The sequence below is a fragment of the Zeus faber genome (genome assembly GCF_960531495.2).
Source record: "Zeus faber genome assembly, chromosome: 15".
NCBI lineage: Eukaryota > Metazoa > Chordata > Actinopteri > Zeiformes > Zeidae > Zeus > Zeus faber.
In genome coordinates, this window is record NC_137194.1 from 5,224,231 (window position 1) to 5,249,888 (window position 25,658).

General features: G+C 49.8%; 1 protein-coding gene across 4 annotated transcripts; it reads right to left on the reverse strand.

Annotated features, from left to right (window-relative positions):
• On the reverse strand, positions 1-21,813 carry epha2b (eph receptor A2 b). Of its 4 annotated transcripts, XM_080014793.1 has the most exons (17): positions 21,703-21,813; positions 20,792-20,871; positions 18,516-19,164; positions 8,179-8,334; positions 7,692-8,051; positions 7,275-7,405; positions 6,892-7,060; positions 5,798-5,897; positions 4,856-4,911; positions 4,650-4,775; positions 3,665-3,850; positions 3,459-3,520; positions 3,086-3,295; positions 2,823-2,972; positions 2,526-2,719; positions 1,979-2,134; positions 1-546 (listed from the first exon to the last, which is right to left on the reverse strand). In XM_080014793.1, the coding sequence occupies exons 1-17, from the start codon at positions 21,773-21,775 to the stop codon at positions 438-440; spliced, it is 2,967 nt and encodes a 988-aa protein (XP_079870919.1). In that variant the 5' UTR covers positions 21,776-21,813; the 3' UTR covers positions 1-437. The 4 variants fall into 4 exon arrangements, with proteins under 4 accessions (XP_079870919.1, XP_079870920.1, XP_079870917.1 ...); XM_080014794.1 differs by lacking the exon at positions 1,979-2,134; XM_080014791.1 differs by having other exon boundaries at positions 3,459-3,850.
• Positions 21,814-25,658: the final 3,845 nt, after the last annotated feature.

The following is a 25,658-nucleotide window of genomic DNA, read 5'->3' on the forward strand; positions in this document are numbered from 1 at the left end:
CAGCCACTGCAAGATTCCATTCGGAATTCCAGCCGTTGTGTTTTAAACACACCTACGCCCAAGAGCTCGCTCCTCCCAACGCGGCCCACTCGCCGCTCAGCTCACTTTCTGATTTTCCCCGGAAGCAGGAATGCACGAAGGTTGAATAATTAAAGGACGAGCAGTGTATGGCGAACGGTACAGAAGACAGGTGATAAAAATATATTTATATATACAGTATATTTCTAAATATACACGGTCTACTCAACACATCGGCTGATGTGGAAGCTCCGTTCCCATTTGGATAAGACGAACAAATCTTAGGAGAGGAGCTAATGTACAGTAAAGTCAGTGTGTTTGGGCGTAGCCCCTCTCCCCCGCCCTCTTCAGCTCAGCTTCAGAATTCAGAGTTCAGTTTTCAGGGCGGGGCGGGGCGGGGCGGGGGGAGGGCGGGATGATCACACTGCGAACACACTCAGCGTGCTTGTCTGGTCTTTCAAACCCAAGATGCTGTAAGCGATTCTCTTCAAGTGGCCGGGAAGCCTCACGCCGATGTTCTTGATGTCCCTGCAAGAGACAAAAAAAGGGAGTAAAGAGAAAACACTTTTTTTATTCGGGGCGTGATGATCATCTCCCGCATTAAAAAAAAAAAAAAAAAAAAAAGGGGGCAGAGACGCGCGATGTGAACTTGCAACGGGGAGCGCCGACGCGCCAGCCCGTAGTCAAGGCTTTAATTACAGCCTTAATTACTTAACGAGGATTCTCCCGGTCGACCATGAATCACTCGTCTGGCGAGCAGAGGGTGGGTCGTAAATAGCTGCCGGTTTTCGGAGAGTGCTACCAGATGGAAAAGGCAAAAAGGGGCAGAGAGAGAGAGAGAGCGCGAGTGAGAGCGCGAGCGAGCGAGCGAGAGAGAGAGAGCGAGAGCGAGCAAGTCTCGCCATCCAAAATGACAAACACTTCAAAGAGGCTCCGTCATCCGCTTCTTCTTCCCCGAATCACCATCAACGGTCTGGGTAACGTGTGCCGTGGTTTGGGATGGATCGAAGGGGTGGGGGTGGGGGGGCGGTGGTGGGGAGGGGGTTACGCTTGGCAGATCATGCGGTTTGGGAAAACTCCTGGCCCTCGTTATTGCCCAAAAAGAGCCTGAAATTATGTGCTTCACTAACCATTTTTACTCCGTTTCACTAAATGACCGGCCCCTCCACCCCGCTCGGTCCCCCTCCACCTCAGAGACGATACAGCCGGAATGATAATGGCCCCAATTTGCCGTTGTGCGATACCGCGGAACACTCGGGGGTCCGTCTCCGTCTCCCCCCTCAAACTTTCCCAAACGTCCGAACGTGACGACAGCGAGGTTTCCACTTCCGCCCGTTCCCTTTCAGTTTCCTTTACGCCCGACGGTGCCCGATGGTCCACGGGCTGTTCTCTCCCTCTCTCCCCTTTTAATGTCACCGAAGCCGAGGCCACCGGCCCCGAACGGGCACCGCCGGCGGTTCACGGGCCACGGCGAAGGCCTCCGCCCGGCCCTTCCAGTCGGGGGATGAGCAAAAGGACGGGGGGGGGGGGGGGGTGACGGAGGAAGAATAGGGGAACGAGGGAACCGCAAGCCGCCACCGCCGGGCTACCCACAAATGAGCCCACTCTTTCCCTTTCCCTTCTTCCCCGTCATTATTTTTTCCGTCGCGCCCGCTTTTCAAGTTGTTGTTGAATCCAAAGACTATATTGTGCGTAAAGTATTCTCCTTGGCTGTTAAACGTGATATTTTGGAAAAATGAAAACAAAATATGCGATTGGGGGAAGAGGAGGAAGAAAGAAAGAATGAAAAAAATAAAAATAAAATTTGTCCTTATGCAACAACGCCGGATTTAGCGCCGAGGAATTTAACAAGATCGATTTCCTCCCGGTCCTTTGCGGAGACTTAAAAGAGCTTGAGCGACGCTTCCCAGATTCCCAACACGCCGTCATTACGCTGAGACCAAGTGAAGAGCCCACGTACTCGTTCTTCATCTGCAGCACCTGGTCCATGGTGACCACGCCGGCGCAGGTGAAGTTCTCGCTGTACTGGCTCATCTTGATGGACTCCAGCCACTCGGACACGGACCTGAAGGGGGACCCGTCGGAGCCGCTGGTGCTGGGCAGGCGGATGGAAACGCTGCAAAAGGGAGCGAGAGCAAGGGGGGGGGGGGACCCGAAATGATAATTGCGCACAGGCTTTCCCGCAACAGAGGACCGCCCGACGACAGGGCTGTAATTACCGCGCAGGAAGCGCCGCGATCAAACCGGTCGGCGCAGTCGGGAGCGAGAGCCCGTTGGGTTCCACCGACATGACGGGGCCTTTGTCCCGCTTCAGCGCGCCGTGCAGTGCGCTCGCACATGCTAACACAGGCCGGACAAAGATCTTTCTTTTTTTTTCTCATTTTTTTTTTAAACGACTACTACACCCTGCCCAAAAAAAACAAATGACACACTGTATGTGACTTTTCCCATGCGCTCAGCTGAGTTTCTTTCCACAATGCGTTTTTTGCGTGCGATGGGATTCTCACCGCGGGTCAAAGTCGGCGATGGCCTTCAGGGACTCGGGGCTCCGGAGCAGCTTGTCCAGCAGGCTGACGATGTCGGGGAAGCGGGGCCTCTTGGAGCGGTCCTGCAGCCAGCACTGCAGCATCAGCTGGTACACGGCCGACGGGCAGTCCATGGGCGCCGGCAGCCTGAACGCCTCGTTGATGGCCTTCATCACCTGAGACGGGCGGCGGGCAAAAGCGTCACCCTCCAGAGGCCGCGCCTTCAAGTCTTAAATAGGATGAGCAGCGTGAAGAAAACGGTGCTAGAGCACAGCTCACCTCGTGGTTACTCATGTCCCAGTAAGGCCTCTCTCCGAAGGCCATGACTTCCCACATGACGATGCCAAAACTCCAGACGTCGCTAGCCGAGGTGAACTTCCTGTACGCTATGGCCTCCGGAGCGGTCCAGCGAATAGGGATCTTACCGCCCTGTTAAAATAATTTCAAAAAGTTAGGGTACAGATTTTACCTTTTGTTATTATTATTATTATAATCTTTTTTTAAACGATGCCCAATGAGCCACCGAGCCGACGTCAACTCACGCTGGTGGTGTAGGTCCCCTCCGGGTCGTCCTCCAGCACCCGGGACAGGCCAAAGTCGGACACCTTGCACTCCAGGTTGTTGTTGACCAGGATGTTGCGGGCGGCCAGGTCGCGGTGAACGTAGCTCATGTCCGAGAGGTACTTCATGCCGGCGGCGATGCCGCGCAGCATGCTGACCAGCTGGAAGGCCGGCATCTCGCCGTCGTGATCCTTGCGTGACAAAGAGTAGGCCTTCCATTAAAAACAAACAGAGGACCCGCCATTTACTGGAGGCGTCTGGGTTATGAGCGCCCTTCATATATCATGATGAAACACAGGTAGTGGTTGTACTACGTCGTTTTCTAATGGGATGGATGGTGTGGGGATGACTGACCCGAAGGTACTTGTCCAGCGCTCCATTCTCCATGTATTCTGTCACGATCATGGCATGTTTGACTGTATGTACACACAAAAAAAAAAAAAAAAAAAAAAAAGAAAGAAAAACAAACCAAAAATGATTAAATTGCCAACTCAAGAGAAATGGACAACGGACGATGGGAGACGCATGAGTGGTGCGCGGCGGTGGCGAGACGTCCTCACATTTGGTGACCACGCCCTCCAGGCGGATGATGTTCTGGTGGGAGAACTGCCCCATGATGGAGGCCTCGCTGAGGAAGTCCTGCCGCTGCTTTTCCGAGTATCCCGGCTTGAGGGTCTTGACGGCCACGGCCACCTCCTTCCTGCCGGGCGCCTTCAGGATGCCGCGGTACACCTCGCCAAACTCTCCTGTGGGGCGGGACGGGTGGGGGTGGGGGGTGAGAGAAAACCGATTCGGTCAACACACATCGCAGATAGCGGCCGCTTTGTCGACATCTTCTTCTCCTCGGGTTTCCGGCTCCGAGGGCGTTGTTTATTTTTATTTTTTTCCTTTGAATACGAAGAAAAGGTAAACAAGGAAGACTCTCTTTCAGGGCTGTTTTGCCTTGGGGCCCCGTCGGCAAGAGGTGCGTGCGTGCGTGCGTGTGTGTGTGTGTGTGTGTGTGTGCGCGTGTGTGTGTGTGTGTGTGTGTGTGTGTGTGTGTGTGTGTTGGCAGGGCGCTGAAAGATGTTCTTGGATTGGTGGAGGAGCCTGTGGTGGGGGAGCATGGGAATCAGCTGTGGCTAAACAAAAGGGAGGACACGACTGGCGTGGGAACCCGGCGCGCGTGTGTGTGTGTGTGTGTGGGGGGGGGCTGGCTCTGTACGAAGAGTAAAGGTGGTTGCACTTCAGTAAACTTATCAAGAGCCGAGGGAGATACGCCGATATCATTTAAGGTGTACTGCTATTAATCAACAGCGTTGACATATCCACTTTGGTGACTTTCAGGTTTAGACACATTGAGAGTTGCGGCACCGAAATGTGTCTCAACTCGTCGGGTGACAATTCGCCCTGACGGATGCAAAGCCCTCTTGAGCAACCGCTGTCTGTCAAGCTGCTAAGCTTTTGGGAATAAAGAGCTGACGGGAAAGAAAGACAGTGTAAACAGTGACCTGGCGAGATCTCTCAACGCCGCCGGCCGAGCGCTCCGGCAGAGCCTTCACTCACCGGCCCCGATTACTTTCTGCTTGGTCACGTGGCTGGGGTGAATTTCGCTGGCGAACTTGAGGACGGCCGTGTTGGGGTCCTCGTAGGTGTGGGGGTCCACGTAGGTCTTCAGGGGCTTCAGTTGCTCTGAGAGGCGAGGGAAGCGTTAGGGCATAAAAAGACAAAGGAGAACAAGGACGTGATGGAGGGCCTGGTCTCCGGCCTACCTGAGCTGGAGAAGTAGGTGTCCTCCGGGCCTTGTCTGGCGTGGGAGTTTCTCTTCCTGGATGAACGATAAGAACAACGTCGGTCAACGTGCGTTTCGTTCCCCCTGGACCGACGGCGCGTAGCAACCGCTGCGGCGGATTTTCCTTAAGGGGCTTTTTAAAAGACTGGTCCTTTTCCAAAGGGAGCCAGGCATGTGTGCGCCGTCTCCGCTCAGAAAGACTCGGCCCCTTTGATAAAAGGCTGATGGCGGACTGTTTGTCGAGCCGATTAAACAACAGTCAGTCAGGCGGGCGGGGAGGCAGACGGGGCGGCTGCGGCCTGCTCCAGTAAGCCAGGACACTGGACAGGGTCACCTTTACAAAGTACCTAGTGTCTGGTACAGAAAGGGCCCGGCGCCTCTTATCATCAACAATGCGCCACCGCAAGCCGGCGTCCCTTCCAAGGCCCCTGCCGCTCGGCAGAATACAAGCATTGAGCAATGACCAGACGCATTCAAGGATAATTCATCCCGAGTGAGCGCCGAGACACGGACCCGGATAAAAGGAAAGTGTGAGTTGGCAAAAGGAAAAAGGAAAAAGGAGCGAAGTGAGCAGAGGGCGAATGCAAAGGGAATTGGGAGGGAGGGAGGAGGAGAAGAAGAAGGAAGAATAAGGAGGGAGTAGGAGAAAGAAGAAGAAGAAGGAAGAAGAAGAAAGTAGAAGAAAAAAGAACAAGGAAGAAGAAGAAAAAGGAAGAATGGAGAAGAATAAGGAGGAAGAATAAGGAGGGAGTAGGAGAAAGAAGAAGAAGAAGGAAGAAAAAAGAAGGAGGAAGAAGAAGAAAAAAGGAGAAGAAGAAGAAGGAGGAAGGAGAAGGAGAACTGTGTGGTGTGACTGCTTAACAGAGAGAGCAAGAAGAGGAGAGAAAAAAAAAAAAAAAAAAAGGTTGATGAAGTTTCTGACCGTTTGCGTACGAGCAGGACCACGGCCACCACCAGCAACATGGCCACTCCTCCGACCGCGGCGCCGAAGATGGCGGCTGTGTTGTTTTGGGGCTGGGCCGCTGAAAGACACAAGCGAGACGCTCACGGACACACGTCAACGGCTGGGACCACGTTCCCACACTCCAGAAAGCCCCCGAGACGCCGAGCGCTGGGCCGGGGAGTCCCGGCACTTCCTCTGCTCCAAACCGGCACAGATGGTTTGGAGCAGGGCTATTTCCTTATTACACTTAAAAAATAAAAAATAAACGCAAAGAATGGAAATCAACTCTTGTGTTGCAAGATCAAAGTGGCAAGGCCGCACTAATTCATCAGTTCCGGACAGAACAGCAGCTCCAAAAGAACAGGTTTCACAGAGAGTGAGAACCGGTCGTCACGGTGGCGGGTCGGACTCTTCCTTTCGTCCGGTTCTCCGACTCGTTGACTCGGCTGGCGTCTCGGGCGCGGCGAGCGACTCTTCTGACTCACTCGGCCGCCGAGTCAGAGGAGTCGCTTCGGCTCCGAGTCGTGGATGGAATCCTCACGAGGACCATTTCATTCTGCAAATATCATTTACTTTGGTGGAATGTCGAAGAGTTAATGAGTCACCTTCATCATGAGTTGTGCCGTACGCCTTGGCCCTTTTCGCCTCTGACTTTAATTTTGTCCTCGGTCGTAATTATTCAGCTTGTGAGTCAAAGATTCACTCTTTTGAGTGACTCCCAACTCCCAAGCCGTTTAAGACATTGGTTCACGACAAACTAATCGTTTGCGAGTCTCGCCACACTCACCAAAAGCGGGTCATAATAATGAGCACAGTCCTGCATATTTCTGGTGTTTTTAGTGGCAAGCAGGACAGTGGTGTAGCGTTGGATTATTTAATTGTAAAAAGCGTGAAATGTTTTGAGTGTGGGGATCGCACCGTGGGGAGCACAGAGGAGAACCCCCCCCACGCTCGCCGAGCCACTCCAGCACCGCCGCAAAACCGGGAAAATTTATTTCGTCAATGGGAAAGGTGCCAATCACCTATTTTATTTTGATGTGAAAATCTAAGTCTAAGTGTAAAAGTGTGCGTACCATCGGGCATGGTGTCAAACTCGTTGTCCATGCTGGAGCCGTCGGGGCTCCCTTCGGCGAGGGCCTTCACGCTGAACAGGTAGGTCGTGCCGGGGGCCAGCTTGCTGATCTGCACTGAGGGTTTGTCCAAACTCAGCACCGTGTACGTGGTCGCGTTCAGGTTGTCGTCCTACACAGGGACATTGAGAAATTTAACAAAAAAAAACAATTAAAAAAACCCCAAAAACCCTGAGCAGACTTTGTGTTGGGTCAGGATTCTTCTTGTATTTTACAAGATTGTGGGCAACATGTGTTTAATTATTACTTAGTTCTTTACGACCGCAGTTTGTTTTCCGAGCAACCTTTTTGTTTCCCAGCCAAATCAGGTTGTGTGGTCCAATTACCTTCTTGCGGTAGGTGAGTTGGTAGCGAATGGTCCTGGGCTTGGCCCACGGCTGGGGGGACACAAACCAGGAGAGCGACAGGCTGGTGGTGCTTCTGTCATCCAGACGCATGGACGTAACCCTTGGAGGGTCTGTGGAGGGGCAGCAAAGGAATGTTGGCATATCAAAGGCTTTCCCGAGGCACACGGTAGTGGAGCTACCAAACACCATATTGAAATATAAAAAATAAAAAGAAAACCTTGAGAGAACAAACATACGTTTTGGCACAGACGGCAGAAAAAAATGACTGGCTTTCCCTGCAGCAACATTTCGATTTGCAGTATCAGTGTGAAGCCGAGACCACATCATAGATAGGCATCTGTCATTACCGCGGTGTAGATGGGTTCCCTCCCGCCACCTCTTATCAGCCGGACTCACCTGTGTAGTGCAGCGTGGTGGTCAGGGAGCTGGTGAAGGGCGGGCGGCCTGCCCGCGGCGTGGCCTCGCCGGCGAACTGCGACACTCCGCTGTGAGCCGCCACGCTGAAGGTGTAGTTGAGGTGGGCGTCCAGCTCGCTCACCAGCACCCGGGTGTCTGTCAGGCCGGCGCCGGCCGGGTCGTACCGCACCCTCTCCCCGCACGGGAGGCACACCGCGCCCTCGCAGCGCCGGCAGTCCACGCTGTAGGTGAGGTCGGCGCGGCCGCCCGTGTCCTCGGGCGGACTCCAGGACAGCAGGAGCCGGCCCGCCGGGAGCTGGGCCGAGGTGGCCGCCAGGTCTCGCGGGGCGGACGGCAGGCCTTGGGAGGGGAAGGAGGAAAAGAAGGGGGAGGCCCGGTTACAGGATCGCCTTATTTTACAGGGCCGGACGGAACGGACGGAATTCCACAGCACCCCACCCTCCCTCCCTCCCTCCCTCCCTCTCACCTGAGCAGGGCCCCGTGGGCGGGTCGTCCGGGGCGCGGTAGAAGCCCAGCACACAGGGACAGGCCAGGGCCCCCGTGTCCAGCCTCTGCGTGTTGGCGGGACACGGTTGGCACGTCCCAGCGGCCACGGCGGCTTTGAAGAACCCGGGCTGGCATTCTGCAAACGTCAAAGCAGATTGTTTTTGCGTTCGGTTAACGACGGGATTTATGAGAAGGAGGCTCTGCCCAGTGGGGTTTTTTTTTTTTTTTTTAGCACAACAACAACAAAAACAAAGTGGGATTCCCTGCCTATCCACCACATCTTCTCCAGAGTGCTCCATCTCTGCATCTCCGGCTGGTCTCTATGTACAAACACAACCAGTCATCCCACATTCCACAGCGGTAAGCTGGGCCCAAGCCCCGAGATGCGAGAGTGAGGAGTCCAAAAAGCGAGACGGCAGAACGAACGCTGCAAATAACAAGAGAGGAGCCAGAGCAGCCTTCACGCTCACTTCAGGGGTCAAACTTTTCTAGTTCACCCCCCCCCTCCCCGCCTTGGGTGCAGCGCCTTTTGAAACCGTAGCGCTCAGACGAGATGCCGTCAGATTTCACACAAATCCAAACCTCGGAGTAAAGAAGAGCAGGTAGGTGGTTCCAGCTGTGCGTGGCGGTGGTGAAATATGAACTTAATACGGTGTGAAATTTCTTGCCGAGCAGGAGTGCCGAGAGGCTTCCCCGATTGTCTCCCCACACACACACACACACACACACACACACACACACACACACACACACACACACACACACACACACACACACACACACACACACACACACACACACACTATCCGCTTTCCTCCCCACACGGACGGTGCGTGCATGTGTGTGCAAAACACACGTACATGTGTGCAAAGCACGGCCGTGGAGGCACGAAGGCCCGTGGGTGGGTGCCTTTGACATCTGAAGACGGATTATGTCCGTCACCTGTTCATACCCCCATAAAGTCCTCCCCAAACTTTACACAACACACACGCTCTCACTTTCACACACGCTCTCACTTTCTCGCACACACACACACACACACACACACACACACACACCTGTTGCACCTAAATAGCTGACGGTGGACGTCAATGGATATCGACAATGGAAATGAGGACCAAGGATGATGGAACAATTTGAATGCAGTCAAGTACTTCTATGTGTACCAGAGTGGGAGAGACTCATAACCAAGCAATTTTGAATACATGGTTTAAGATGACAGTCGCATACATTGATTATGAAGCGTGTGACAGAGTGTGTGTGTGAGAGAGAGAGAGAGAGAGAGAGAGAGAGAGAGAGAGAGAGAGGGGCCCGGATAAACCCAGTGAACGGCCCCAAGGCAGCCACCTCGGGGGGCCCGTGACTACTACTTTATTAACCATGAACTACATGTTGCACGGCCTTTTCATTTCAAAATAAAAGTTCAAAAGATCGTTATTTTGAAATCAAAAAGGCCGTGCAACAGGTAGATCAGGTTTTATAATTGTATAGACCTTGCAAAAAAAAAAAAAAAAAAAAAAAAAAAAAAAGACTTAAGAGAGACTCCGGGGAGGTCTTTTCAAGACAAAACACGGCCATTTGAGAATTGTTTTGTTTCAGGACGGGAAGATAATTTCCCTCACAAGAAGTTCTCGGAAGCCGTTTATTTTTCCTTCCCTCGCCATGGATTTTTTTTTCTTTTTTTTCCCCCTCCACGATAGAGACGTAGATAGAAAGGAACCCCCTGCCTCCAAGAGGCACGAGTTGAAAAGAGCCTCGCTCCGCCCGCCGCACGTCGAGGGGATTTTCAGACTTTGAGACGTCCGATCGACTTCTGAGTTCTTCCCTTTGGACTCCACTCAGATTTCCTCTCGCCAGCAGTTCACAAGATAGAGCCGAGACACATGACAATACACATCTTGACAATAGTGGAAGGAATCTGGACTGTCACCCTTTGACCACAGGGGCGCGCACACGCACACACACACACACACACACACACACACACACACACACACACACACACCACACACACACACACCTCCTTTGCCTCGACCTCTGCTCCCTTTTCTTTGCCAGCTGTTTCGCCGGCCGCTCCCCTTGCTACTCATTAACACCGACCGGGCAAGGCGGAGGAGTAGGTGTCCGAGGCGACAGAAGGGCCAAGGAGGAGAGGAGAAGGCCTGGGCGACGAAAAGGGAGAAAAGGAATACTGTATCCCTGCTGTGGATTTGGCGAGGTGGCCCAAACTGTGCCATTTAGTTTAAAAAAAAAAAAAAAAAAAAAAAAAAAGAGGGGGGGGGGGGGGCGGAGAACAGCTGCCGTCTTGAACCCCAATTCAAAACCCCTAACCCCCCCAACTCACTCCTCATAATCCCAAAATTCCTGCCCCCCCACCCCCCACACCTCAGGCTAAAAAAGCCTCCAGCTAACCTATTAAAATTGCTATTCAGCCCTGACCAGCAGACAGGGAAAATGCCACACCATTCAACTAGAGGGAGAGGAAAAACAAAGGCACACACACACACACACACACACACACACACACACACACACACACACACACACACACACACACACACACACACACACACACACACACACACACACACACACACACACACACACACAGGAATAGCCAAGATGCCACATGGCAACCGAATAGAGGACTGTAGCCTCCTTTTTGGCTCTGCAGGGCCTGACCGACGGTCCACTGCAGTGCATGGTGGTTAGGACTGCGGGGACGATGGCCTTACACTGCGAGCCGGCTCTATAATCAAGACGCATTCCAACGTCCACCACCCAACAGGAGGGCTGGCGCGGGCCCCCGCCGGAGTTTCAGTTTTCAGCCAGCGTTTCTCCTCCGTAAAGGTCAACCAATGGGAGTTTTGTTGGCGCGCGCGCGCACACACACACACACACACACACACACACACACACACACACACACACACACACACACACACACACACACACACACACACACACACACACACACACACACACACACACACACACACACACACACACACACACAATGACAGTAAATGGCATCCCGGTTTAAGCTGTGATAACTCTCATGGCCGTTGAGGTATTTAACAATTGGATTCCTCGACAATTGAGCCAAGTCCGATCCAGGGAATGTTCTGTGTGTGTGTGTGTGTAGGAGAGGTTGTCTCCAGATTGTTGCTGGACACAACAGGAAGCAGGAGGCTGACGCAGAGCTTCCTTCCTAAAGCAGCCGATCAAGGCACGCAAAAAAAAACAGGAGAGCCCTCCCAATGGAGGTCCCAAACTCTGGATTAGCCAACAAGAAAGCAAGAGTTAAAACTTGGGAGGTGTGTGTGTATGTATCTATGTATGTATCTATGTATATGTGTGTGTATGTATGTATTGTGTATGTGTGTGTATGTATATGTGTATCTGTGTGTATGTATATGTATGTATGTATGTATTGTGTATCTGTGTGTGTATGTATGTATGTATGTATGTATGTATTGTGTATCTGTGTATGTGCGTGCGTGCGTATGTGTGCGTATGTGTGTGCGTGCGTATGTGTGTGCGTGCGTGCGTATGTGTGTGTGCGCGTGCCTAGAACATTATACGTCTCCCCCAGAAACAAAAAAGCTCTTGCAGCGTTTAGAAACATCTGACAAAATGTCAAACGTCCATTTCCACTCGCCGCCGCCGCCCCTGCTCCGGCACTCTGGCCGTCATCCGAGAGGCCCTGCGCGCACCCCCCCCCCTTCCCCAAAGAGGCTAGTTTTTTTGTTAATTGCCAGTGAGTGAGTGAGTGAGTGAGTGAGTGCAGGGACCTGCTACATTCTGGGAGCCCCCCGTCCCCGAGTGGCGTGGCGGCGGGCGGGGGTCTTGTCGACAGCGGTTTAGACGGATGAGATTGGCGACAGTGATGAATGCGTCGGTGAGACGGATGGCTGAATGGGTCTTACGGCGGCTCCAAAGCATAAACGGCCCCCCGAGGACGCCGGATGGGGGGGGGGGGGGGGGGGTGGGGCGGGCAGGGGCGCAATTGACTCCGAGGCCCCGACTCGGGGATCGAAGGGTCACGTTTGCCCCGGGCGAGCAACGAGTTAAACTGTCCGCGGTTTACACGGACGCCACGGTCAAACAAAACAAACACATGTGGGAGCGGAGTGGGAGTTGGGGGGTGGGGGGGCGTGCGGCGGGGGGGCAGATGAGGAGCAGCAGTAGCAGCAGCGGCAGCAGCAGCAGCAGCAGCAGCAGCAGCTGGTTTATTTCATGAGCAAGGAGGGCAGATTCGGAAGAATGGCCCCAGTGTACAGGGGCGAAAAAGAAACACTGAAGAATAATGTACGGACTGAATAAGACGGATCCCGAAGTGGTGGAGGAGGATGGGGGTGAAGCCATTCCCTCAGATTCGCAACTTTTCCACATCTGGACCTCCGCCGCAAACCCCCCCCCCCACCCCGTTCCTGACCCGACCCCCATCTACCCGACCCCCCCCCCCCCCCCGAAACGCAATGCGTCATGTCGTGTTGTTTGTATGGGGGTGACAACATGTGATTAGCATGACTGGGTGGTGTCGAGGTGGGGTGTAGAGCGGAACAATGGGGGTCTCTGAAGCGGTGTAACCTGAGCCGGGCCAGGGGTCACCCATGGGGGGCGGAGGAGGAGGTGGGGGGGGTGTAGCAGGGTCCGGAGGTGTAGGGGGCACATTATTACTCAAAGGAATTAGCCGAGCGATGGGGCAGCTGTAAAGGGCCATTACATCTGTTTTACAATCGCACCCCGGCTTTCATCCTGGGTCGTTAGCAGACACAATAAATTTCCTAAAACCCCCACGCCGCCCTCCTCCTCCTCGCTCACCTCCGTCACCCTTATGGTGGCGGAGAAAGGGAGAGGCAAAAAAAATAAATAAAATGAAGCAAAGGAGGTTAAGGCCGCGGCTCCTCTGCCCGGTCGCGCGCCCCCCCCCCCCCGCTCGGACCCCTCCATTCACAATAATGTCAACGAACGAGACCAATAAAACAGAAGGAACCGGTCCGAGGGCGGTGCAGCGAGGCGGCCGAGCGTAGGCCGACAATGGAAAAGCCCCGACCCAACGGGCCGGGGACGGAGATTCGCGGCGGGATTAGTCGGCCTCCGGTTTCCGGCCTAACTCGTCCTGTCGAGGGAGGTGGGGGCGGGGGGCGGGGGGGCAGGGGGGCGACTGACACAGGGAAAGGAAGTGCTGACCTCACACTCCAGCGGCACAATACAATGCACTCCACATAGCTGGCGGACCTAAAAAACACCACCCCCAGGACGGCCCCCGGGCCCCAGGAATGTCACCGGGAGGAAGCCCCCGGCCGTCGCCGCGGCACTCAGCGCTTGGTAGGGTTTTTAGCAGGCGAGCCAAATAAAACAAACAAACTTGACGGTAAATTGTGATTTACACCTGGAGTGTGGTTTATTGGCCGGCGGCAGATTGACCAAACATCCTCTGCCTCGTCTGGGTTTCCTCCCGATGCTCTGAGTTGCTTGTTGTCGATTTGTAGGCTCATTCTATTGTTTTCAATGTGTCCACTTGTCCATCCAGTAGGTTGCCAATTACATTTTTGTATAAATGTGGGTTTATTTTTATTACACATTCCCAATTTTTCTATCTTCTGAATAATCCCATCCTTCCAGGCAATCCTCAGGTTTATTGATTATTGCTCCCCCCCCCCATTTGTATTTTTATAATGGTATTGTGATTATGTTATGTTATGATGATTATTATTATTATTGCCCACTTTGACGCAAGCTGCTGCGACACTGTAATTGCCTTCCGGGGATCGATGAAGTATCTAACGATCTCGTGGGCAGTTTCTAAAACACCGGTGGAAACCGAGACCTCCACGGAGGCCTGACGTCATGGCGGTCTCAACCGTACACGGCACCTAATTGACATTCTGTCGGTGAAAAAACGACAGTCATATTTGGGTTATTAGCCTCCGTCGCCACAGTGACCGGCCACAGTGACTAAGAAAAAAACTGCAAAAGTGAGCATCCATTAACTGGCGGTGGTGGAGGGGGTGGTGGTGGTGGTGGTGGTGGCGGCGGTGGTGTCTGCCAGCTCTCAACGCTCCTACATCTCCCATCGTGCCGCCCCAGAGCGCCCGGTCGATCGCTCCTCCACTCCTAAACGTGGAGCTCCGACAAGACGGTGCACGACACCACTTTAAATCATCTTCAGACCCCCTCCACCTCCTCCTCCACCCCTCCCAATTATCTCCTATTATCCAATGCCTTACCGAGGTTGAGACCGGGAGGCCCGCCTGGACTTGGCACGGGATCTGACGACGACGCTAATTCAAAGTGCGGCGCTTTCGTTTTATTTTTTTTTACTTTTTTTTTTTTTTTTTACTTTTTTTTCGCGAAACCTCCCTTTCTAACAAGGAGCGATGGGAGGGGAAAAAACAAAAAAAAAAAGTGGTTTTGCATGTGGCCTGAGCGTCTAAATGAGGCACAGGAGTGCCAGTTTATTTGCAGAGTGACATGTTTGCATAAGGACCTGAGGGATTGGTTGAGAGTGGAAAAGAAGCTTTTGGAGGGGGGAGACTCTTACACTGAAGGAAGGCCCGGTCGTGAGACGGTTCCTCTGACGGTCCCCCCCCCCCCCCCACCCCGAGATCGCCGATTCTGGGATCCCGGGTTTGGACGGCTCCGTAAAAACAACCCCCGCATCCAGATAAGATGGAATTGCGAAAGGACCCCGCTCCGCCCCTGCCGGCCCTAAACGGTTCCGTGAGGATTATGATCGCGGCGAAGGCGGCTCCGGGGTCTGGAAAACACGAGGGAGTGAACGCTGCCTCCCGACCTCTGTACGTTTTACATCTGGATATGAAAACGCTACGGAGACTCCCCCCCCCGCCGCCTCTTTCTCCGTGTTCTCTGGGTTGCCAAACTCCCCGCCCGCCAAAATGAAGACGCGTTGGAAACAAACGTATGGGGTGGTGTTTTTTTTTTTTTTTTTTTTAAATATCCGATAAATATTTCCGCGCCCTGGCCAAGATGTGGAGACGGTCAGCTGGTTTTCACGGGCCACCATTCAATCCATTAAGCAAAAATAAATAGAGCACGATAAAGCCAGGACTTGCTCGGCCACTGTTTATCTCTCCGTGTCACTGGCGGGGGAGGGAAAGCAAACTTATTTATTTGCTCTAAATAGCCCCGGCCGGGAGGGGCCCGGGAGGTCCTGGGGCCTGCGAAACGGGGGGGACGTCCAAGTCGGACGGACGTCGCATTCAAGGTCTGCGCCGTGCGCCAACAACAACAGCCTCGACCATTAAATGAGCGGTTTGTTTGTTTTATTTTTGGGGAGTGTTTTTATTTATTTATTTATTTATTTATTTTTTGGGCTCCGCTGCAACGGACGGCGGCTCTTCTGCAGCAGCGTCGCCGAGTTCATGGGAACGGCGTGTTAACGCATAAATATAAATACCATTAAATACAGGCTGCAGAGTTCAGAGAGACAGAGAGAGAGAGAGAGAGAGAGAGAGAGAGAGAGAGAGAGAGAGAGAGAGGCAAAGAAAATAAATGTGTGCAGAGGCGGTAGTTACCTTAGCTCCAAACGCTCCCACACACACCCAAGTCAATTACTACCCCGATGAGGCAGCCACTCACCACATGGCACAGTCGCGCAATTACACCTCAGTCACCAACCGTTTCGGTTACATCAGCAGAGGATGCCATGAGGGACCGAGAGAGAGAGAGGGAGAGCGAAAAAACGGACAGAGAAGGAGTGGCGGAGGGAGAGACAGAGGAAAATAAAAGATTACTGGAACGGCGGGGGAATTTCTCTTTACTGGAACTCGTTGGACGGCGCTGCCATGGGCGATGCCGAAATGACACCAGAACAGCGGCCAGCAGGCCGCACATTCCACACGGGGTTTCGATGAGTAAACAGGGAAGTTTGGGGCGGAGGGGTAAGAGGCAAAACACGCGGCGGGCTGACATCCGCTGCGCCCCGGCGGGCCACGTCCCGCACGCCCCCGCCCCCCCCCCTCCACCGAGGGCCAGCCTGGGGCAGCCGATGGTGGCAATGGTGTGTGTGTGTGTGTGTGTGTGTGTGTGTGGGCATAGTGGACTCCCCCATTACCATTATATTGAGTAAAAGGAAAACTCAGACATTGTGGGTAGTGAGCGAGCCATGATCAAAAAAAAAAAAAAAAAAAAAAAAAAAAAAACATTTAGTCAAAAATGAAAAGCTGTATTTCTCTTATCCCGGCTGCTAGAGGCCATAGACATAACTCAAGTAAATAGTCATATAAACGTCTTTTGTGGTTTTTAGCTCAACATGAGCCATGTTTTTGGAGTGTGTGTGTCTGTGCGTCTGTGTGTGTGTGTGTGTGTGTGTGTGTGTGTTCTGTGTGTGTGTGTGTGTGTGTCTGTGTGTGTGTGTGTGTCTGTCACTTCAGGCGCTTGGAGCCATTCGTCTTGGCCTAACTTTGTAACCCCATGTGATCTATCTCCAACATCTATCTCCCACCAGCCCCCTTCCCCTGGACCGTTCAAATTGACTTCATCCACCTTTCTTTCTTTCTTTATTTTATGATGTGAGGATCTGACCCGGAGCTGATCCCCCCCCCCCCCCCCCATCCCACCCACCCCCCGCCCGGGAATTCCACAGGTCTGTAGTAACCTATGGCGCCTCCTCCTCCTGCTGCTGCTGCTGCTCAGCAAACTCAACAGGAATGTACCAATTGGGAGGAAAAAAAAAAAAAAGCGAGGACGAGCCAGCTCCTACGACCTCGCACAAGACACAGGGCTGCATTGTTCCTCTACCTTTGCATTCCATTCCTCACCTTTCTTTACAGAGAGGGAGGGAGGAAGAGAAAAAAACAAACAAACAAAAAAAAAAAACCACTCATCCCACTCTTTTCTTTCTTTCTTTCATTCTTTCGCTTTGGGTTGCATTATCCCTCCCCTCATCGGCCGCCCGGGATCCTCCCGCGGATGAAACCGCGTACTGACAGACCGGATCATCGCTCATGTGTGGCGCGGCCGTTACCAGGGAGGTGAACTCGGCGGAAAAAGCCTCTCAGACGAAGGTGGGTTCAGCCTGTGGCTTTACAGCCACAGCCCAAGGTGCGTGCGGCACTCTGCCTGTTCCACAACGTGGGTGAAAGCCGTAGTCCGTGCAAGTGTGTGTGTGTGTGTGTGTGTGTGTGTGTGTGTGTGTGTGTGTGTGTGTGTGTGTGTGTGTGTGCGTGCGTGCGCACAGACACCCGTGTATGTACCTGTGACTAAGTGCATGTGTGAAAATTCCAGCGGTGGAGAAACATGTCGAGTTCAGTTGATGGCAGTCTTGAGGTGCTCCGTCACCAAACGGCTCCGAACAGGCCCGGGCACGCCGGCGAACACGCTCGCACGCGCAGCTGGAGTCAGACAACGCCAAGACTGGCTGAGGATGGGGCGAATGGACCGGTCGCGGTTGCGAGCCCGGCCGGCCGCCCGTCTATCTCTCTCTCTCTCTCTCTCTCTCCCCCCAACATGTGGCGAACACAGCCATGGGGGCGCGCAAGGCGCTTCCTGCCGCCGCCGCCGCCACCGCCGCCGCCCCCGCCTCAGCCCCCGAGCGCCTTGAAGATTCCCCCATTCATCGCCGCACGGTAGCCCAGTCACGTTCGAGACGCCTTTTGATCCGGGGCCTCCATCTTGACAGGCCTCAACCGCAACAATTATACCCGCCCAAGGTTGAGAAAAAAAAACGTAAATAAAAAAAACACCCGAGCAATAACTGGAAAATCGAAACGGCGTGAGCCACGAGGACGACGTAGCAAATCACAACTGGGTGGAAATAAAAGACACAGCTTGGCACTCAGACTCTTAAATGGGAAATAAACAGCTGTGGGTCATGCCCGCCCCCCGCCCCCCGAAATAAATTGCGTCTCAGTTATCCTACAAAAAGGTGAGGACCAGTTTAAGGATTTGTGTCAAATTGGGTTCAAGGTTAAGGATGATGTTGTGACATGTAGGGAAGGCCGGAGCATTCCTTCCCCGGCCGAGAGCGTGCGCCACGGGGAGAATGCCGCCGCCCGGCGATAAATAACTCCCCACCGTACGCACCAATCGTCTCCCATGTTCAACAACGTGCTTTGGCACCATTAAGCCGAGCCGGTGACCGAAAGTATAAGACAACCTCGTGGGAACTTGTAATTTGGCCTCGCGCAACCGACAAGAATCCAAAAAACGAAGGAAAAAAAAACGCTGAGGGGCAAAGACACTTTTCACAAATACCACAGACTCAAACGGCAGCACCTGAGCGAGCGAGAGAGAGAGAGAGAGAGAGAGAGAGAGCGAGAGAGCGAGAGAGAGGGAGAACGCCCTTACCTTGGCACGTGTCGTTCATTTCTTCGTAGCCCGGCTTGCACTGGCACTGCCCGACCGGCACCACCCACTCCCCGTCCACCGTGCAGTAGATGCGGGGCACGTCCTCGCTCACGGCGTTCTCCACGCACGCCCCCTCCACCTTCCTCAGCGCCTGGTTCTCGCCGCCCGCCACCGTCTCGGGGAAGGCCGCCAGGCTCTGCACCGTGGCCAGGCAGGTCTTGTAGTAGACCCTGACGGAGAGGATGGCCACGCAGGCGCCGATATCCTGGAAGGCCAGGTAGAAGCCCTTCCGGGAGAGGTTCTCCACCACCCGCGTCTCCGTGTTGATGCGCATCTCGTTCTTGCTGTTGATCTCGTCCGGCGCAATGGTGGCCACCTTCTTGAACTGGCCCTTGTGGAAGGTGGTGCCCACGTCGGCGTCCGACTCCGAGGCGTAGAGGTTGAACGTCTCCTTGCAGGTCAGCGAGGTGCCGTCGAAGGAGTTGCAGTCGCGCACGATGAACTGGAGCTCCACCAGTACGCGCGAGGCCGCCGGGCGCCGCTGGATGAAGGTGGTGCGGAGCCAGTTGTCCTGCTCTCGCTCGCCGACGTTGCACACGGAGTAGGCGTAAAAGGGAGAGCCGTTCAGCGTCCTCTGGGACACTTCCCACTGAAACGCAAGCCCACAGCAACGCCTCAGGGTTACAAATCCCGTTCTCGGCGACTGGCGATGTCGTACACAACACCCAGTAAAATTTTTAAAAGGTGAAGCTAAAATCAACATAAAATAGAGGATCTATAATAACAGTGTTTAGAAAGAGTGCGGCAGGCCAGCAGAATCTCCACAGAGGTAGCGTGAAACGGAGTAGTGACCTTGGGAGAAACCTCCTCAGTAAAGTATCTTTATGCACGTGGCAAAGACACAGGGGCTCTGATACGTCGGACGAAGGTCCAGGCCAGAACCACTGCTGTTTCAAACCTTAAAAAGCTGCAGAGCGCAGGTTGCATGGGGAGCACCTGGTCCACGGGGGCTCTGAAGCGCAACTTCCCACAAACAATGAACATTTCTCCTACGTGTCGGGGAATTTGCCCACCTCATGGGATTGCGATGCCTTGCTCAGGGGCCAGAAGGCCACGGGAGGCTTTTTTGTGTGAGAACGAACATCTGGCACCGAAGGCGCACCAAATGGTTGCCATTCCTGCGTCTTTCGCACGGCGTCGTCACTTTGGGACTCTTATCCGGCCGATACCAGAGGAGGCGGGACCCTAGCGTTGCCAGTTATTTTACCGTATCATCACCGTAGCTGCCTCGAGCGATGGGCCCGGCAGGGTTGGCTCCCAGCTGCGGTTTGCGCCCTGCATGTTACCACTGTGTGATTAATTAAAGGAATGTGCTTTGTTGGCTGAGTGTGTGGCACATAAACTTGACGAACGGAGTCAGCCAATGCCTCTATAAACTGCCACTGACTTTTTTTTTTCAACAAGGAGGTATTTAAACAAGCTTGTATGTTAATCATCATAATTCATCATAATTACCAACAACAGGATGGCCTAAAGAGTCAGATGAAAAAAACAAAAAAAAACAAAGAGCGCGCAACAAGCATCTCGATCTAAAATTGGCCGCAACTCACCGTTCCTATTGCAACACATCGGAGCAGTCACCTGAACGCCGTTTATTTTAATTTCAGAGTTCCCGCAGCCAGCGGAGCCCGTGTCGGCCCCGAAACCTCGCCGGCGTGTCCCGGCACGTCTGAGCCATCAGCACGTGAAGTGAGTCAAATGTACAGTGCGTTTGCATAACTCCGGCCAAAAAGCTACTTCAAATTGGCACCAAAGTCTTTCCCCTGGGTCAGGCAGAGATAGTGCTGGCCCCGCCCACTCCCCTGTAAGAGGCACCACATGCAGCAAACGTTTAAAGTTTTAATTGCACTCCAACATACAATTCCCGAGCCCCGGCCTTGAAAAACCACAGGTATTCCGGCGCAGGCAGCGCAACTCTTCTCACTCTGCGTCAAAACGCTGCGGAGGATCTGCGGAGGGCCCCCCCCCTCCTCCTCCCCGCTCCCGGCGGCGTTCTCCACACATTTACATGCAAAGGGCCACGCTTTGAGGGAACCCGACCCGCGAGAAATCCCAAATGACCCGGAATGAAACAAGGATTTAGTTTCTCATTCACCCCCCCCCCTTCCTTCTCTTTCTCCCCTTTCCCTCCCTTGGGCAAAATCCCGATTCCGAAAAGGCAAATTTGGGTTCCACGGGGACACCGGTGGAACGGCCAGGGGAGGGTCACTACTCACCCCTTTCTTGTCTCCCTGCTCGACGGGCCGGGTCAGCCAGCCCAGATCACCCCCGGATGCCTTCATGTCCAGAAGAACTTCTGCCGGGAAGAGGTTTTTTTTATTATTGTTATTATTATTTTTTTTTAAAGGTTCCACATCATACTCCTTTTTTGACAAGTTAATAAAGGTTTCTGAGGTTCCCAAAACATGTCTTCTAGGTTTGTTTGTTTGTTTTTTGTTTTTTTTTTGCAGATTGTGCATTCTAGCCATTTTAAGATGCCTCTACCGCGTCCTGTTCCTCAACCACACTGTGCATGTGCATGGAGCATGCTGAGGAAACGGAGAGCGGAGTTTATACATTCAAAAGTGACTTTCCTTTCACTGGGTTTTTTGTTACGTTTTTTGTTTTTTTTTTAAACCGACCGAATGCAAAATGCCACACCAGCAGGTGACGACACAGATTAAAAAGAAATACGTACATAAATAAAGAAATGAGTTTGTATTTTATTTCTATTTCAAATTTTTTGAAAGTCCCTGCGGGAGGATAATCCAAAAAAAGACCGCAAAACGTTGTTTTTCGTATGTAGTGTGACGTTTTTTAACTTTAATTTGAACGGCATTTGGCGAGGTCACATATTAACAGTCGTACACAGTAAAAGTCGGGATGGGTGACGGAGCACGCTCAGGCACGGGGCCAAGCAGAGCAGCTGTATGATATTCATATTGTATTATTAGTTCTATAACGTGTGCCATCTTGCTATTACTAGCGTAATAAGTCGCTTGGAGTCGTCCACAAGTCCACCGTGTGCAGTCGCCACCGGCGGCGTCTCACACACATGGCGCGGGGCGGCTCGGTCCCCACCGGGACTGAACCCGCCCAGAGCTCCGTGCAGGGGAGAGGGGAGTCGAACGACGGCGGTTCCGCTCACCTTCCTGGCTCTGCAGCGTGACGTGGAGGAGCAGGCAGGAGAGCAAGAGGCGCGGGAGTCCACGGGGATCCATCGGGGCTGCGGCCGGGAGCCCTCCGTCCGTCTCTCCACTCGCCCTCGTCTCGAGTGGGAGCTGCGGCGCCGGGAGCCGCGAGCCCTCCGCGGGGCGGTGACGTCACGGACTCCGCCCGGTGGAATGCGCGTGGGGAGGTGTGGCGCATGGCTCCACGTTCAGCCTACCTGCTGGCCCTTATTATTATTATTATTATTATTATTATTACTCTAATTATTATTATTATTACTGTTATTATTATTATTATCATAGTTATTATTATTATTATTATTATTACTCTTATTATTATTATTATTATTATTATTATGACTCTAATTATTATTATTATTACTGTTATTATTATTATCATAGTTATTATCATAGTTATTATTATTACTCTTATTATTATTATTATTATTATTATTATTATTACTCTAATTATTATTATTACTGTTATTATTATTATCATAGTTATTATTATTATTATTATTATTATTATTATTATGACTCTAATTATTATTATTATTACTGTTATTATTATTATCATAGTTATTATTATTATTATTATTATTACTCTTATTATTATTATTATTATTATTATTATTATTATTATTATGACTCTAATTATTATTATTATTACTGTTATTATTATAATCATAGTTATTATTATTATTATTATTATTATTATTATTATTACTCTAATTATTATTATTATTACTGTTATTATTATTATCATAGTTGTTATCATAGTTATTATTATTATTATTATTATTATTATTACTCTAATTATTATTATTATTACTGTTATTATTATTAGCATAGTTATTATTATTATTATTATTATTATTACTCTAATTATTATTATTATTACTGTTATTATTATTATCATAGTTATTATCATAGTTATTATTATTATTATTATTACTCTTATTATTATTATTATTATTATTATTACTCTAATTATTATTATTATTACTGTTATTATTATTATCATAGTTATTATCATAGTTATTATTATTATTATTATTATTATTATTATTATTATTAATAATAATAATAATAATAATAATAATAATTTAATTATAATAATAATTATTATTATTATTTAATGTATATTATTATATTATTTTTTATAGTAGTATTATTATTATTATTATTATTATTTTATATTATTATTATAATTATATTATTATTATTATTATTAATAATAATAATAATAATATTAATAATAATAATAATTTGATAATAGTAATAATAATTATTATTATTTAATGGTATATTATTATAATAATTATTTTTTATGGTATTATTATTATTATTATATATTATTATTGATATTAGTATATTATTATTATTATACGATATTATTATTATTATTATTATTATTATTATTAATAATAATAATAATAATAATAATAATAATAATAATAATAATATTATTATTATTATTATATTACTATTATAATTAATAATATTATTATTATTATTATTTCATATTATATTATTATTATTATTGTCCGATTTATTTTTAACTGGTCATGCATTTTTATTCTGTGCATGTCAACATTTTTTGTAAAAAAAAACCATTGTTTATGTTTGAAAATAATTATTATATATATATATATATATATATATATGTGTGTGTGTGTGTGTGTTTTAATAAAACACATATTTTAAAAAATATTACATCTATATAAATTTTTTTTATCATATAAAATAACAAATGATAATAATAAATAACAAATAATAATGATGTATATAGATAAAATGATATTTATTTTTGGAAATATTATAAAATAAGTTTAAACTTGCGAAAAAAGTTACGATAATTATCGGAACTTATTTCACGTCCAACCCAAATTTATTTCATCGGCTGTTGTATATCTTTCTTCTTATTCTTTCTTATTCTAACATCTTATATCTTATTCTCATGGCAAAATTCTGTCTTCATATTAAAAATAAAAATAACACAAACCTTCCTTTTTTATTCTTTGCTGCCTCTACCCAAACTGTTTGGTATTTAACCAACAAGTTTATGGGAGTGACAGCGGTGGAAGAAGACACCCAGAGCTGAGGCTTTTTAAGATAAGATCAGATCACACTTTACTCATCCCTGCAGGGAAATTCAGGAACATTTACGCAAGTAAAAGTGCAAGTACCCTGAAACAAACTCCCCCTCGTAAAAGTGAAAGTACCCCATTGACGGTACTACTTAAGTAAAAGTATGCAAACACTTCCTGTTACTGTACTTATAGTATTAAAAGTAAAGGTACTTACTCTGATATGACAGAGCCTGTAATACTTAATAAAGTAAAGGTGTTATTCTTTTTCTGCAAGGGAGTGCTATGAGTATGTTTTTTCTTACTTTTTATATTTTCCATACTATATTTTCTATATTTTTTAAATCCTAGAGGATATACTTATACCATACCATATGTACTGTACAGTATACTGTATATATTTTAATCTAGATTTTTAATTTTTCAACTTAAGTAACGTGACTGTGTTAGAAAAGTATAGTTAGAGTAAATAGTACTGTAGATACTGTCGATATTTTCCTTGAAGTGTAGTGGCGTAAAAGCCAAGTCTACGAAATTGAACACACTTTAGTAAGTACATATACTTGAAAATTGTACTTAAGTACAGTCACAAAGTACTTGCACGTTGTTACTTTCCACCACAGGAAACTGATTCACATTTGTAAGAATAAAAATAAAAATCTTTCTTCAGAGAACATTTCTCCCCTCTGTGCTCCGTGCTTCATTAATAAATACATTTCAAAAAGTTCAGCAAATTGACCCCGAATAACTTCAGAGTCAATGGAAATCACTGAAAATGAAAAACCTCTCACTAGAAATACAATACATCATTTGGTATTTAGGAGTTCCCTTCTTCTCACGGGAGTCTGGGTTCGTGGAACAAAGCCTTTGCCCAAATCTATAAATCTCTGGCCTCATCCTGCGAGATGCGCAAAGCGCGTAAAGCCAAACCCGAGGCTTCAAAACATCCCGTCAGAATCCAGCGGGTCACGTCCCAGACGCCGCTTTATCTCTATTTTATTTTTTAAACACCGTTTTCTGGTCCCAGCCTGGACAGCATCACAATCGCTTGCACGGATATATTGATTCTGAATTGTTTGCGCTTCTGAATGGGATTTTGAAGCTTGGGAGGCGGGGAGGGGGCGGGGCACAGGCTTAAACTTGCCCCCCTTTTATTGTGGGGATCCCCGCACCCAGAGCCAGAATCGACGCGACAAGCGGATAGAAATGTATTCATAAAGGCAGAATAGCGCGCCCGAATCCCAGTGTCCACCGGTACAGCTGGCCCACCGACACCCTGTCAGGATTTATATGAAGCATTTGAGAAATGTTGGCACCCCTGCCAACCCTTTGGATAAAAAAAAAATTGGGGGAGTTATGACCTGAAAACAGGGGGCGCGGGCCGACCGGGGAGCGGAGGGAAAGAAAGAGGATGGAGAAAACGTCGCCCGCGCTAAATATGAATATGGAGACGTGCAAAAAAAAAAAAGTGCTTTACCTAGCAACTGGCGCTCTGAGGAATTCGACGCCAAGGTTTATCTCCTCTCAGTTTCTTTGTTTGTTATAACCGCGGTTGCTGTGGCGAGGCTTTGGCAAGAGCTGGGAAGATGATTTGGGGCGCTTAGGAACTTAATATTTCCCCCTTTGAACAGAATCCTCCTTTCTTCGCGTGCGGCTGGATGGGTTCGGGAGAGCGATGCGAGGGCCCTTCGCAGGTAAGGGTTTACCTTTTGGGTCCTGGCCTTGTCCCCCACCATAGAGGATGACAGCACAGTGTGTCATTCATTTGGCATGGTTCACACGCACGCACGCAAACGCAAACGCACACACACACACACACACACGCACGCACGCACACACACACA